A 13,369-nucleotide genomic window follows, 5' to 3' on the forward strand; every position below is an offset into this window, starting at 1 on the left:
ACCTTTTAGGATAACCACACAGGAAGAATTACAGTACAGAACATCCATGAACAAAAGTACTATAAGACACTGAGAAATCAACCAATTTATGTGGTTAGAAAGTAAAGCAGAGAAAGAAGGTAGTCACCTCATACAAGTACTTGGGAATATGGCTAGACAGTACATTGTCCTTCTCTCAGCACATAAAGATGCAGGCTTAAAAATCTAGACTTTCATAACCGCTCCTCTTTTACTCCTTCTGCCAAACTAACCCTGATTCAGATAATCATCCAACCCATTCTAGATTACGGAGACGTAATTTATAGATTGGCAGGTAAGGGTGCTCGCGAGCGACTAGATGTTCTTTGTTGTCTCCACCTTCTTGCCCTTTGTGCTGTTGTCTGTGCCCAATAATGTTAAACCATGTTTTGTGTTGCTGCCATGCTGTGTTGTCATGTGTTGCTGCCAGGCTGTGTTGTCTTAGGTCTCTTTTGAAGTAGTGTTGTCTCTTGTCGTGATGTGTGTTTTGTCCAATATTTTCATTTAATTGTATTTTTAATCCCAGCCCCCATCCCCGCAGGAGGCCTTTTGCCTTTTGGTAGGCCGTCATTGTAAAGAGGAATTTGTCCTTAACTAACTTGCCTAGTTAAATAAAGGTTAAATAAAAAATAAATAAAAAGAAGAACCATAGCCTGACAACTCTCAATTCGTCCGCTGCTCTGTCAATCGCTACATACTTTTAGTCTGAGACTGCCATCATTGAAGTCGTCTGTGGTGACGAGTGGCATTGTACAAAACAAAGGCTATCAGCGGTTGGATCGTCTCGAACCAATCAAGAGTATCAAAGCCAATTACATTTTAAAACCGCCGCAATACCCACACGTGTTCTGGCCCAACCCATCAGTTTGTGGACCAATCAGAAGGTCCCGAATGTGTTCGCATTTGGTGAAATCGGTACTCTGCTCCAGACTCATTGCGGAGAAGAAACTAACGTCTGTAGGCGTGGTGTAATTTTTGACCGTAGCAAGGAGTGTGGGTAGCCAGGCAAGAAGAAACATACTTCCATCATCTCTAGTATGGCCAGAAAGTGACGACACTACAGAGGCCATATTCACAAAGCATTTCAGAGTGGGAGTGCTGCACTTGGATCAGGTACCCTGTCAATATAATCTTATTCAGCATCCTCATAAGATTACATTGCCCGAATTCGGGCACTAGATTTCCTGATAATATGTTCACATTACTTGTTTTATGAATTTCCCACCGTTTTCTAAGTCAGAACACAAAAAAGACAGTTCTAGGACACTCAGAGGCTTCTCTGTTGAATAAACATGTCTCTGGCTCCATCCAGTGGGAGGCTGTCATTACAATCAATTTTGTCAGGTCAAAGGGGCAACCCTTAGAAAAGCAGTTCTAACTACACTGAACAAAAATATAAACGCATAGAGGCACAGAATAAGTTGAGGAAAAACAAAAAGAAATGGAGGACCTTATTCAAGAAAGATCAAGTGTAATATATTATAAAAATAAAGCGAACTGGATGGAATATGGGGAAAAATGCACCAAATTATTTTTCAATCTTCAATATAGAAATGCTACCAAAACAAATGTATTGAAACTTGTTACAAATCGAGTCACGCACGATTCACCAAATTATATTTTGAAAGATGAAGTGAAGTACTTTAAGAATATGTTTGTTTCAGTCTCCTCCATCTCCATTAACAAACTAATTGTATGGATTTTTCCCCTAATAATAATGTAAAATTAACATATGTACAGAAAGACTCATGTGAAGGCCAAATTACAGAGGAGAAACTTCTTGATGCAATTAACTTCTTATGGCTGGGGGCAGTATTGAGTAGCTTGGATGAATAAGGTGCCCAGAGTAAACTGCCTGCTACTCATGCAAAGAAGCTAAGATATGCATATTATTAGTAGATTTGGATAGAAAACACTCTGAAGTTTCTAAAACTGTTTGAATGATGTCTGTGAGTATAACAGAACACATATGGCAGGCAAAAACCTGAGAAAAAAATCCAACCAGGAAGTGGGAAATCTGAGGTTTGTAGGTTTGCCTATCCAATATACAGTGTCTATGGGGTCATATTGCACTTCCTAAGGCTTCCACTAGATGTCAACAGTCTTTGAATCTTGTTTGATGCTTCTACTGTGAAGGATGAGGGAATAAGAGCTGATCGAGTCAGAGCTCACTCAGGTGCGCCCCCGTGAGAGTTAGCTGCGTTCCATTGCATTTCTACAGACAAAGGAATTCTTCGGTTGAAACATTGAAGATTTATGTTAAAAACACCCTAAAGATTGATTCTATACATCGTTTGACATGTTTCTACGAACTGTAATGGAATTCTTAGACTTTTTGTCTGGCCTTTTTGTCACAAACAAAAAGGAGGTATTTGGACATAAATTATGAACGTTATCGAACAAAACAAACATTTGTGGACCTGGGATTCCTGGGAGTGCATTCTGATGAAGATCATCAAAGGTAAATGAATATTTAGAATGCTATTTCTGACTTCTGTTAACTCCACAACATGGCGGGTACCTGTATGGCTTGCTTTTGTGTCTGAGCCCCGTACTCAGATTATTGCATGGTGTGCTTTTTCCGTAAAGTTTTTTTGAAATCTGACACAGCGGTTGCATTAAGGAGAAGTTTATCTAAAGTTCCATTTCAAACAATTGTATCTTTTATCAATGTTTATTATGAGTATTTCTGTAAATTGATGTGGCTCTCTGCAAAATCACCAGATGTTTTGGAGGCAAAACATTACTGAACATAACATGCCAATGTAAACTGAGATTTTTGGATATAAATATGAACTTTATCGAAAAGAACATACATGTATTGTGTAACATGAAGTCCTATGAGTGTCATCTGATGAAGATCAAAGGTTAGCGATTCATTTTATCTCTATTTCTGCTTTTTGTGAATCCTCTCTTTGGCTGGAAAAATGGCTGTGTTTTTCTGTGACTAGGTACTGACCTAACATAATCAGATGGTGTGCTTTCGTCGTAAAGCCTTTTTGAAATCGGACACTGTGGTGGGATTAACAAGTTTATCTTTAAAATTATGTAAAATACTTGTATGTTTGAGGAATTTTAAATATGACATTTCTGTCGTTTAAATTTGGTGCCCTGCACTTCCACTGGCTGTTGTCAAGTCGATCCCGTTAATGGGATCTCAGCCGTAAGAAGTTTTAAAGCATTTAAGGCTGGGAAAACTCCAGGGCTGGATGGCATACCAGTGGAAGTATACAATTTTTTTTTTTTAAATGTATATACTCAGAGGACCATTATTAGCATGTTTTAACCACTCCTATATAAATGGTAGATTATCAGACACGCAACAAGAAGGTCTGATATCATTCTGCTGCCTGCACCATCCTCCAGCATGACCGGTTTGGCGGTGGGTCAGTCATGGTGTGGGTTGGCATTTCTTTGTGGGGCCGCACAGCCCTCCATGTGCTCGCCAGAGGTAGCCTGACTGCCATTAGGTACCGAGATGAGATCCTCAGAGCCCTTGTGAGACCATATGCTGACACATGCACATTTGTGGCCTGCTGGAGGTCATTTTGCAGGGCTCTGGTAGTGCTCCTCCTTGCACAAAGGCGGAGGTAGCGGTCCTGCTGCTGGGTTGTTGCCCTCCTACGGCCTCCTCCACGTCTCCTGATGTACTGGCATGTCTCCTGGTAGCGCCTCCATGCTCTGGACACTACACTGACAGACACAGCAAACCTTCTTGCCACAGCTCGCATTGATGTGCCATCCTGGATGAGCTGCACTACCTGAGCCACTTGTGTGGGTTGTAGACCCCGTCTCATGCTACCACTAGAGTGTAAGCACCGCCAGCATTCAAAAGTGACCAAAACATCAGCCAGGAAGCATAGGAACTGAGAAGTGGTCTGTGGTCACCACCTGCAGAATCACTCCTTTTTTGGGGGTGTCTTGCTAATTGCCTATAATTTCCACCTGTTGTCTACTCCATTTGCACAACAGCATGTGAAATTTATTGTCAATCAGTGTTGCTTCCTAAGTGGACAGTTTGATTTCACAGAAGTGTGATTGACTTGGAGTTACATTGTGTTGTTTAAGCGTCCCCTTTATTTTTTTGAGCAGTGTATATATATATATATATATATAATACGCAATGTGTTGGTCCCATGTTTCAGGAGCTGAAATGGTCCATATGCACAAAATGCTTATTTCTCTCAAATGTATTTACAATCTTGGAAAGGAGATTGTTAGTGAGCATTTCTCCTTTCCAAGATTATCCATTCACCCGACAGGTGTGGCATTTCAATAAGCTGATTAAACAGCATTATCATTGCACCTTGTGCTGGGGACAATAAAAGGCCACTATAAAAATGTGCAGTTGTCACACAACACAATGCCACAGATGTCTCAAGCTGAGAAAGCGTGCAAATAGCATGCTGACTGCAGAAAATGTTCACCAGAGTTGTTGACAATTTTTCTACCATCAGCCTCCTCCAACTTTGTTTTAGAGAATTTGGCAGTACGTCCAACCGGCCTCACATCAACGTGTATGGCGTCGTGTGGGCAAGCGGTTTGCTGATGTCAACGTTGTGAACAGAATGCCTACGGCCCATTGTTGTGCCATTCATCTGCCGCCATCACCTCATGTTTCAGCCTGATAATGCACGGCCCCATGTCGCAAGGATATGTACACAGTTCCTGGATGCTGAAAATGTCCCAGTTCTTCCCTGGCCTGCATACTCACCAGACACCCATTGAGCATGTGGGATGCTCTGGATCGACAGCGTTTTCCAGTTCCCGACAATATCCAGCATCTTCACACAGCCATTGAAGAGGAGTGGGACAACATTCAAATCAAAGTTTATTTGTCACGTGTGCCAAATTCAACAGTGAAATGCTTATTCCACATGCCACAATCAACAGACTGATCAACTCTATGCGAAGGAGGTGTGTCACGATGCAAATGGTGGTCACACCAGATACTGACTGGTTTTCTGATTCAGGCCCCTACTTGTCTTTTAAGGTATCTGTGACTAACAGATGCATATCTGTATTCCCAGTCATGTGAAATCCATAGATTAGGGCCTAATTAATTTATTTCAATTGACTGATTTCCTTCTATGAACAGTAACTCAATGTTGCATTTATATTTTTGTTCAGTATATATAATTACATTTGCTGTACGCTAAATAATGCGACCTACAGACTCCCTTAAATCTAAAATAAGTAAAGAGGTAAGTGTGTGAAAGAATTTATTTTATTTTTTTATTTTTTTTACATCGAGAGACAGACAAAGGACATCAGAAGAACTGAGAAAAAGCACCCTTTTCACAGCATGCGAAATACAAAGGCCATAGCTGTCTTGGGGTGAAGAATAACCTAAAAGACTAAACTGATCTTAGATCAGCACCCATACTCTGCCGCTTTATGAATATGGGTCCAGATGTATTATTTGGAGGGAAAACATTTTGTGGTTATTTGTTGAAAGGTCAGTTTCACAGACAGTCAACATGTTCCGCTCTAGCAGACAGCTAGGCTAGGAAAACTCTTTCCAGCAGCACCATCGCCACAGACCAGAAAGATGACTCACTCATGCCCCCTACAGGACATAGCATGCTAAAGACAGACTCAGGCCACAATGCAAACTTTACTCTGAAGACCATTAGAAACTAGCACTTAACTTGAGCGTGAAAACACTCACACATTGACATCTCACAACAGATAAGCTGGGCATAACTAGAGAGCATGACACTTGCAGTGTATAAACAGGGAAGAGTATTCTCTTCCCTCACTCTACAACCATACTAAGGTACTTGAGTTATGACTTATTTTCCTTCTCTCTACAGCAGAGATTGGAACCTTTGATGCGGTGGTGGCCACTAAAAATACAAACTCATCATGAGGTGCCGCAGTTAACCCCCCCCCCCCCCGGAGAGAAATTAATAAAGTAAATTTTGTGCAATTCAACACATTTCACCATGGGGTATAGAGAAGATGTTCCTGTTTAAAATCTAGTTTGCTACAATTACACACATTTTGCCATGGGGCCGGAGAGAAGATTTAGAATTTTATAACTCATTTCATGCACCTTTTTTGATTTTAGTGTTAATTTTCTGCAATTCTACACGTTTTGCCATAGGGTGGAGGGAAATGTTTGCAGTTTTTAATATGATACCCGAGTGAGACTGACTAACAAACTCAATGGGGGCCCTGTCTCTATTTCGACCTTGATTAATACAAGTTTAGATAGCTGGCCGTTAGACTAATGTTTGCTGACATGGGCTAATTGAGTGGCTATCTGTGACTAACATACTGTAAGAGAAACTGTTGGTGCACAACCAAATTTCTAAAGTTCACCTTGTGTATTCTACCTCACAAAAGTAAGTTTAGAACCCCCAAAAAGTCCCCCACACCCCAAACAAAAAAATGCAATCCCTGGCCTTCAAAAAGGGGGCCGCATGCCCATCCCTGCTCTACAACCTTGCTGGGGTACTTGAGGACAGAGGACTCCCCCCCCCGACAGCATCCCAAATGGCACCATACTCCCTATACAGTATAGGGGCTGTGGTCACAAGTAGTGCACTAAATAGGATGTAATTTGGGACACAGCCTCCCTCCCTCTTTCCAGCTCCTCTCCCCACGCTGAATGCACTCGTTGGCCCAGTGAGTGCTGGAGGGAACCCAGTGTTTGTGAGTGGGCCAGAGCAGTGCCATACTACTCTATTGTGAAGAGGCATGCCCAGTCACGCAGCCCTGACTAACATACCCCCCACTGACTGACTGCAAGAGAGCACAACACGCAGAGAGAGAGAGGTAGAAATAAAACGAGTAGAACCACAAACATCCTCAGATAGGGAGCAAGACAAAGAAATACAACAAATAGAACACCTTAGCCCAGGGAATCTAGGCATGGTTGCATCGCTATGGAAATGATAGGTATCTACTATCTAATGATAGTCTACTTCCAACCTATTTTCAGATCAGTAAGAGTAGGATGAGGAGACAAGCAGGAGGCTACTGTAGACTACTGAGATGCATCCAGAGTAGTTCAAAGAGTCTGTCTCCTGACGGAATTTTTTGTCAATCTCTGCTAGAGACTTTCACCTCTCTGTTGTCAGCACTAGTGCCTGTTAGCTATCTCAAACCTTAGCTTCTTTTTTCTTCTTCTCACAACCATCACTCTACACACAATCTGCATCACAAACATCACCCTATTCCTCTATGGGCCCTGGTAAAAAGTAGTGTACTATATAGGGAATAGGATGCCATTTGGAACGCCTCCATCCCCCCAGCTGTACTTCATCACTACTAAACACACTGGCTCCCAGAGCCTCCCACCTCACCAGGCTCAGCCGTGGCTGGATTGATGAGGCCGTTTGGGACCTTTAATATCCCAAACGTGCAGTGCTCTATCGAGCTCTCAAGGAAGACGGACGGAAGATGAGGCCGAATAAATGATGAAAGTAAAGTGATTGGATTAAAAAAAGGTTTAACGTGTGTGTGGAAAGCCAACTAGCCAGAGCCTTTGTCTGCTTGGCCGGAGGAGCAGGGTGATATACTAAGTCTGATGCTGTGAGGATATAAATGTTTCTACTAAAGCAGAAAGCCATTCTTTGCAATTGAATGCATTTGTATCCATTCCTCTTCTTGGCTTAGAAATGTATTTTGTATTGCTTGGCTCATCTTCTGTGCAAGAAGGTGAACATCAACGCATATCTTTTTAGTTTCTTATTCTAGGCAGCCAGGATTAGTATTGCATTGAGTCTGAGCTTATTAATATTCATAAATCATTTTCAATTGGCCATTTTTCAGGTCGCATTTCACCAGACAGTGTTAGACAGGGAGGGAGCCTATCCTGCTTAAGTAAAGGAAGGGGAAACAGTATAGCCTTATAACCTACATGATGGGTCAGTAAGTCACTACTGTACTGTTATATACCGTACCTTCCAGCCTCTGGATCTTGGCCTTGACAGAGATGACTGTCTCGATGGGCGAGACACGCAGCTCGAAGCAGGTCCCCGTCAAAGTTTCGATGAACAGCTCCATGGTCTCGTAGAACGGCAACTTGTACTGGAAGGTCCCCACACTGTCGTCGTTATAGATAGGTGGCTCCTTTCTGTCCGGCATCTTGGTGAGGTCAGGACTGCTTTAGGGGGAGGAGGGTGTGGGAGGGGCGGCGGCCCAGGGGAAGGGAGAGGGGGATGGGTGTTCTCTGTTGTCACCACGGTAACACATCATGCAGGAAGCCCCAAGCTGTGGAGAGAGAGAGATCTCAGTACCTTGACCTTTCTTCTAAGTCCAAGGTCACCCGTGTCTGTTCCTCATACACAGACACCATGAGGCAAAAGAGACAAAAACAAACAGTGATTTTGAGTGGCGTAGCAGTCTAAGGCACTGCATCTCAGTGCTATAGCATTGCTTGCTGTTTGGGGTTTTATGGCTGGGTTTCTGTACAACACTTTGAAATATCAGCTGATGTAAGAAGGGCTATATAAATACATTTGCTTTGATCTATCGGCATCACTACAGACCCTGGTTCGATTCCAAGCTTTATCACAACCGGCCGTGATTGGGAGTCGTACAATTGGCCCAGCATGGTCCGAGTTAGGGTTGGCCGTCATTGTAAATAAGAACTGTCTTGCCTAGTTAAATAAAGGTTCAATAAAAAACGAAGTTTGGAAGGAGGGGTGGAGTTGACATGCCTGTATGAACCTGGTAGGTAAGGAGTCCTGTACTTCCCTGACAACAATCAACTATCAACATAAAACATCTAGGTTCTACAATATGCAAGGAGGCCAAACCCCCTCTGTTAATACTAGTGAGCAGAATGCAAAGCATTCCATTATGTCATTGTCATTCGGAAGAAATGCATATAAAAATATTCTCACACCAAGACACACACTGAAATGTCACCAACTGTCACCTTAAAAAGGCCTAGGTCTATATGAGAGATCAATAGTTTAGACCAAGAAATTACAGTACAATTGAAGTGACGAGTGTAAATCATTATAAGCACCTTCATGAAACATTCTGCAGAGAGCAAGGCCCAGGCCACAGCTCCTGGCTGCAATATAGTCAGCTCTTAGCCTATATAAAGCCATTGGGAGGAGTATGTGGTGTCAAACACACAGACAGCTCTCTGCAGGCACTGTGGCAGGCCTCTTGACAGTTAACCTGTATTTTATGTGACTGCAGTAACATTTCATTTTAAAAGCATGCAAATGTAAAGTTGTGGGCTGATTGACAGGCAAACAACTAGAGATCCCTCTCACACCAACACTGTAAAGACCACGTTAAACATTGGGAATACAGTTAAGGCTATATTATACAATTTGAACAGTCAGCTGCCCTAAATGTGTGTCAATCGTGAAAACAAAGGGTTTTAATCTTGCCTTTATCAGTGGCTTGCTTGTTACACATGGCAAATACTTGACAAAAATTTTAACTTCAAAGCTAGCTAGTTAATACACGACCAGACTGCAAGCTTCTCTCTCTCTCGGTCTCACCAGAAACCCTAGAGTTTTGAACTCACCATGACAGCATCCCAAGACCTGCTGGCAAGAGTACACCGGCGATGAACAACTGGCTGTCGTCCCAAGACTACAAACACTCCGTATGTTAAATAGCTTGACACAATAAAATAGCACAAATGAAAGACAGTAGCAGCAAACTAAAAGCATTCATTATATAGCTAACTAGCAAGTTCTTTAATCTAACTAAATATGTTGCGACTAGCTAGCTAGAACTAGTTAGCGAGCTAACCACTTCAGCAACCCAAACAATGGCTACCTACCTTGCTTGGGTCGATGGCTGGCTAGCAAGCTGCTACGCCTACTCTCCTCTTCAGATTCGACATTGTAGGTTAGAATCAAAAGGGTCTGCTTATCTTCATGCTTAAATATAAAAAGTAAAGCCTGAAAGCTGTCCTTATTGCCCATGAACTGTGATAGATAGGTAAACCTTTGGGTTTTCGTGAACACTACTCATCTCACCTGTCAAAAAACAGGAGGCTCCTGAACCAGCCCATTGTGACTCTTTTGATTGACAACAAAGGCATCCTATAACGCAACGTGAAAAGTCTAGGTGAACCAATGAGGAGTACACAGAGACGGGACCAATATTGTTTGGTCACAGAGACGGACCCTTTCTGCTAGTGTAACGGATGTGAAATGGCTAGCTAGTTGGCGGGTACGCGCTACTAGCGTTTCAATCAGTTACGTCACTTGCTCTGAAACCTAGAAGTAGTGTTGCCCCTTGCTCTGCAAGGGTCGCGGCTTTTGTGGGGCGATGGGTAACGACACTTCGTGGGTGTCAGTTGTTGATGTGTGCAGAGGGTCCCTGGTTCGCGCCCGTGTCGGGGCGAGGGGACGTACTAAAGTTATACTGTTACATTGATGCTGTTGACCCGGATCACTGGTTGCTGCGGAAAAGGAGGAGGTTGAAAGGGGGGTGAGTGTAACGGATGTGAAATGGCTAGCTAGTTAGCGGGTACGCGCTACTAGCGTTTCAACCAGTTACGTCACTTGCTCTGAAACCTAGAAGTAGTGTTGCCCCTTGCTCTGCAAGGGCCGCGGCCTTTGTGGAGCGATGGGTAACGATGCTTCGTGGGTGACTGTTGTTGATGTGTGCAGAGGGTCCCTGGTTCGAGCCCGGGTATGGGCGAGGGGACAGACTAAAGTTATACTGTTACACTACAACAAGAACACTGGCTTCAGAGTGACAAAAATACTGATAGTCCAACAAACTAACCTTTCATGGAATAATGCAAAACGGTTGTCTCTCTACATTTGAATAACTGGAAGTGTACAAGTTCTCTTTAAGCAATCATAAACTCTAAGGCTTCATGCCACAATGACTAACGCCCTGTAGCACTCACATCTGTTATCATGAAGTGCTTTGAAAGGCTAGACACACTCCAATTTGCATACCGCCCCAACATTCACATTAATAGGGCTGCAGTGGAGTGGGTAGAGAGTTTCAAGTTATTCAGTCTCCAAATTACTAAGAACTTAAAATGGTCCACACACCTACACAGTTGTGAAGAAGGTGCGACGGCACCTCTTCCCCCTGAGGAGGCTGAAAAGGTTTATGCATGGGCCCTCAAATCCTCAAAAAGTTCTATAGCTGTACCATTGAGAGCATCTTGACTGGCTGCATCACTGCTTGGTATGACAATAGCACCTACCTCAATCGCATGATGCTGTAGAGGGTGGTGTGGACAGCCCAGTACATCACTGGGACGGAGCTCCCTGCCATCCAAGACTTCTATACAGTGCCGATTTTTGCATGTAAATCTTGGTGAGGCAAAAAAAAAAGTGGGACGCATGCCAGCAAAGCCACTAAACAATACATGAATGGTGACAAACGGTGCCCACAAACTGTTAGGACCTACATAAAGCTATCCCAACAGCAGAGTCCCAACACCTTACCACTGCTACACCTGGCTATCACTTTTTAAATGTACAGCAACAGAATTCAGAACATGGGCCGTTCTTACAGTGTTCTCCCTATACATCAAGTCAGAACCGTAGGATAAATAAAGGAGGCATATAAGCAGACAATGAAAGCTCTTACAATATTTGATGATTACATTTATCAAAAACAGGTTATATGCTACATGTGTCCCACCAAGTCAGAACAGTAGGCGAAATTAAGAGGTGAAAATAGAACAAATTATTAGGGTGAGGCACATGGGCTACTAACAGCTTACTAGATAAAATACAGTTAGTATTACTTTCTGAGCTACAGTATACATATCTCCCTGGCATATTACATCATTTATGCAGCAGCATACAGTTTATTTTTGGACTCACTTTGGGGTGCTCACTTGAACAGGAAGGTGGCGCGGCGGTCCTTCGTGGGCAAATTTTGTGTCTGGCATTCTCTGGATTTATGGGGCTTTCAAGACAACAGAGCTGGGGGGAAAAAAATTCTAATCATGATGACGTTAGTCATCTTCAGGTCGTAGCGCTAGAAAGAGGCCTATGTTCCGAATTTACATTTCCGAGTTGGATGAAAGTTCAAAATGTATTTTCCCAGTCGTAGCTAATTTTTCAGTTGTCTTGAACTCACTAAAGTCAGATTTTGCCGTTCCGAGTTAACAGTTGTTTTGAGCGTGGCACAAATCATGCTTCATTGACAGCATGGCCATGTTGAATGTTTCTAATTTTCAACTAGGAATAGAGACCACACAGCCACTCCACTGAATAGCAGGATAATGATTGATTTGCAATGCTTGCAGTTAGCCACACTGATTTCTTACAAACCACTCATTGTTGAATTTGCGATTTCCAACTTGTTGTGTAATGTTTATGTCCAATGGCCAATGAACACAGATACGTTTTATCTATAATTTCTCTTCATATGACAAGGATTAAAAAGGATTTGCCATTAGATTGTCGACTTAATTCATGATGATGACAGCTAGCTAAGATTTTGAAAGTATGATGTTGACATGATCAGTCCAAAGCTAGAGTAGATATGTGATTTGACCTCATTTTATCTGTGGTCAATGATCTTGACCCTTCTTGGATGGGCACTTCTAATGTAACTCTATGGCAACAACCAAGGGGCTAGAATTGTCTAGCTCTACCCTTACTTGGAGGTGACATAGTGTCCCCATGAGTGACAGAACACTGAGCTAATCACGGTGCAACGCTCCATATTTTCTGCTTGATTGCCCCACCACCACAGAAAGCACTGAGCTAGACTGACACACCTGCATTTTGGAGCACCCTTACTCAAGATAACAAAAAAGGGACCATGTTTGTATGCGGCTTTATTAACTCAATGATATAAACTCAGCAAAAAAAGAAACGTCCTCTCACTGTCAACTGCGTTTATTTTCAGCAAACTTAACATGTGTAAATATTTGTATGAATATAAGATTCAACAACTGAGACATAAACTGAACAAGTTCCACAGACATGTGATTATTAGAAATTGAATAATGTGTCCCTGAACAAATGGGGGGTCAAAATCAAAAGTAACAGTCAGTGTCTGGTGTGGCCACCAGCTGCATTAAGTACTGCAGTGCATCTCCTCCTCATGGACTGCACCAGATTTGCCAGTTCTTGCTGTGAGATGTTACCCCACTCTTCCACCATGGCACCTGCAAGTTCCCAGACATTTCTTGGGGGGAATGACCCTAGCCCTCACCCTCCAATCCAACAGGTCCCAGACATGCTTAATGGGATTGAGATCCGGACTCTTCCCTGGCCATGGCAGAACACTGACATTCCTGTCTTGCAGGAACGTGCAGTATGGCTGGTGGCATTGTCATGCTGGAGGGTCATGTCAGGATAAGCTTGCAGGAAGTGTACCACATGAGGGAGGAGGATGTCTTCCCTGTAATGCACAGCATTGAGACTGCCTGCAATGA

General features: G+C 42.9%; 1 protein-coding gene across 2 annotated transcripts in view; it reads right to left on the reverse strand.

Moving 5' to 3' along the window:
* LOC129836536 (AN1-type zinc finger protein 4-like) overlaps positions 1–10,135 on the reverse strand; it is a 53,864-nt gene extending 43,729 nt beyond the window's left edge. The window contains exons 1-2 of one of the 2 annotated variants that reach the window (XM_055902851.1): positions 9,782–10,135; positions 7,932–8,241 (exon numbers count right to left, since the gene is read on the reverse strand). In XM_055902851.1, the coding sequence (XP_055758826.1) occupies positions 7,932–8,115 (184 nt within the window). In that variant the 5' untranslated portion in view covers positions 8,116–8,241; positions 9,782–10,135. Of the gene's footprint in view, positions 1–7,931; positions 8,242–9,520; positions 9,758–9,781 lie in introns of those variants that run through there. The other variant, XM_055902852.1, reaches the window with a different exon arrangement.
* Between the last annotated feature and the right edge of the window lie 3,234 nt (positions 10,136–13,369).

The sequence above is a fragment of the Salvelinus fontinalis genome, chromosome 37, assembly GCF_029448725.1.
Source record: "Salvelinus fontinalis isolate EN_2023a chromosome 37, ASM2944872v1, whole genome shotgun sequence".
NCBI lineage: Eukaryota > Metazoa > Chordata > Actinopteri > Salmoniformes > Salmonidae > Salvelinus > Salvelinus fontinalis.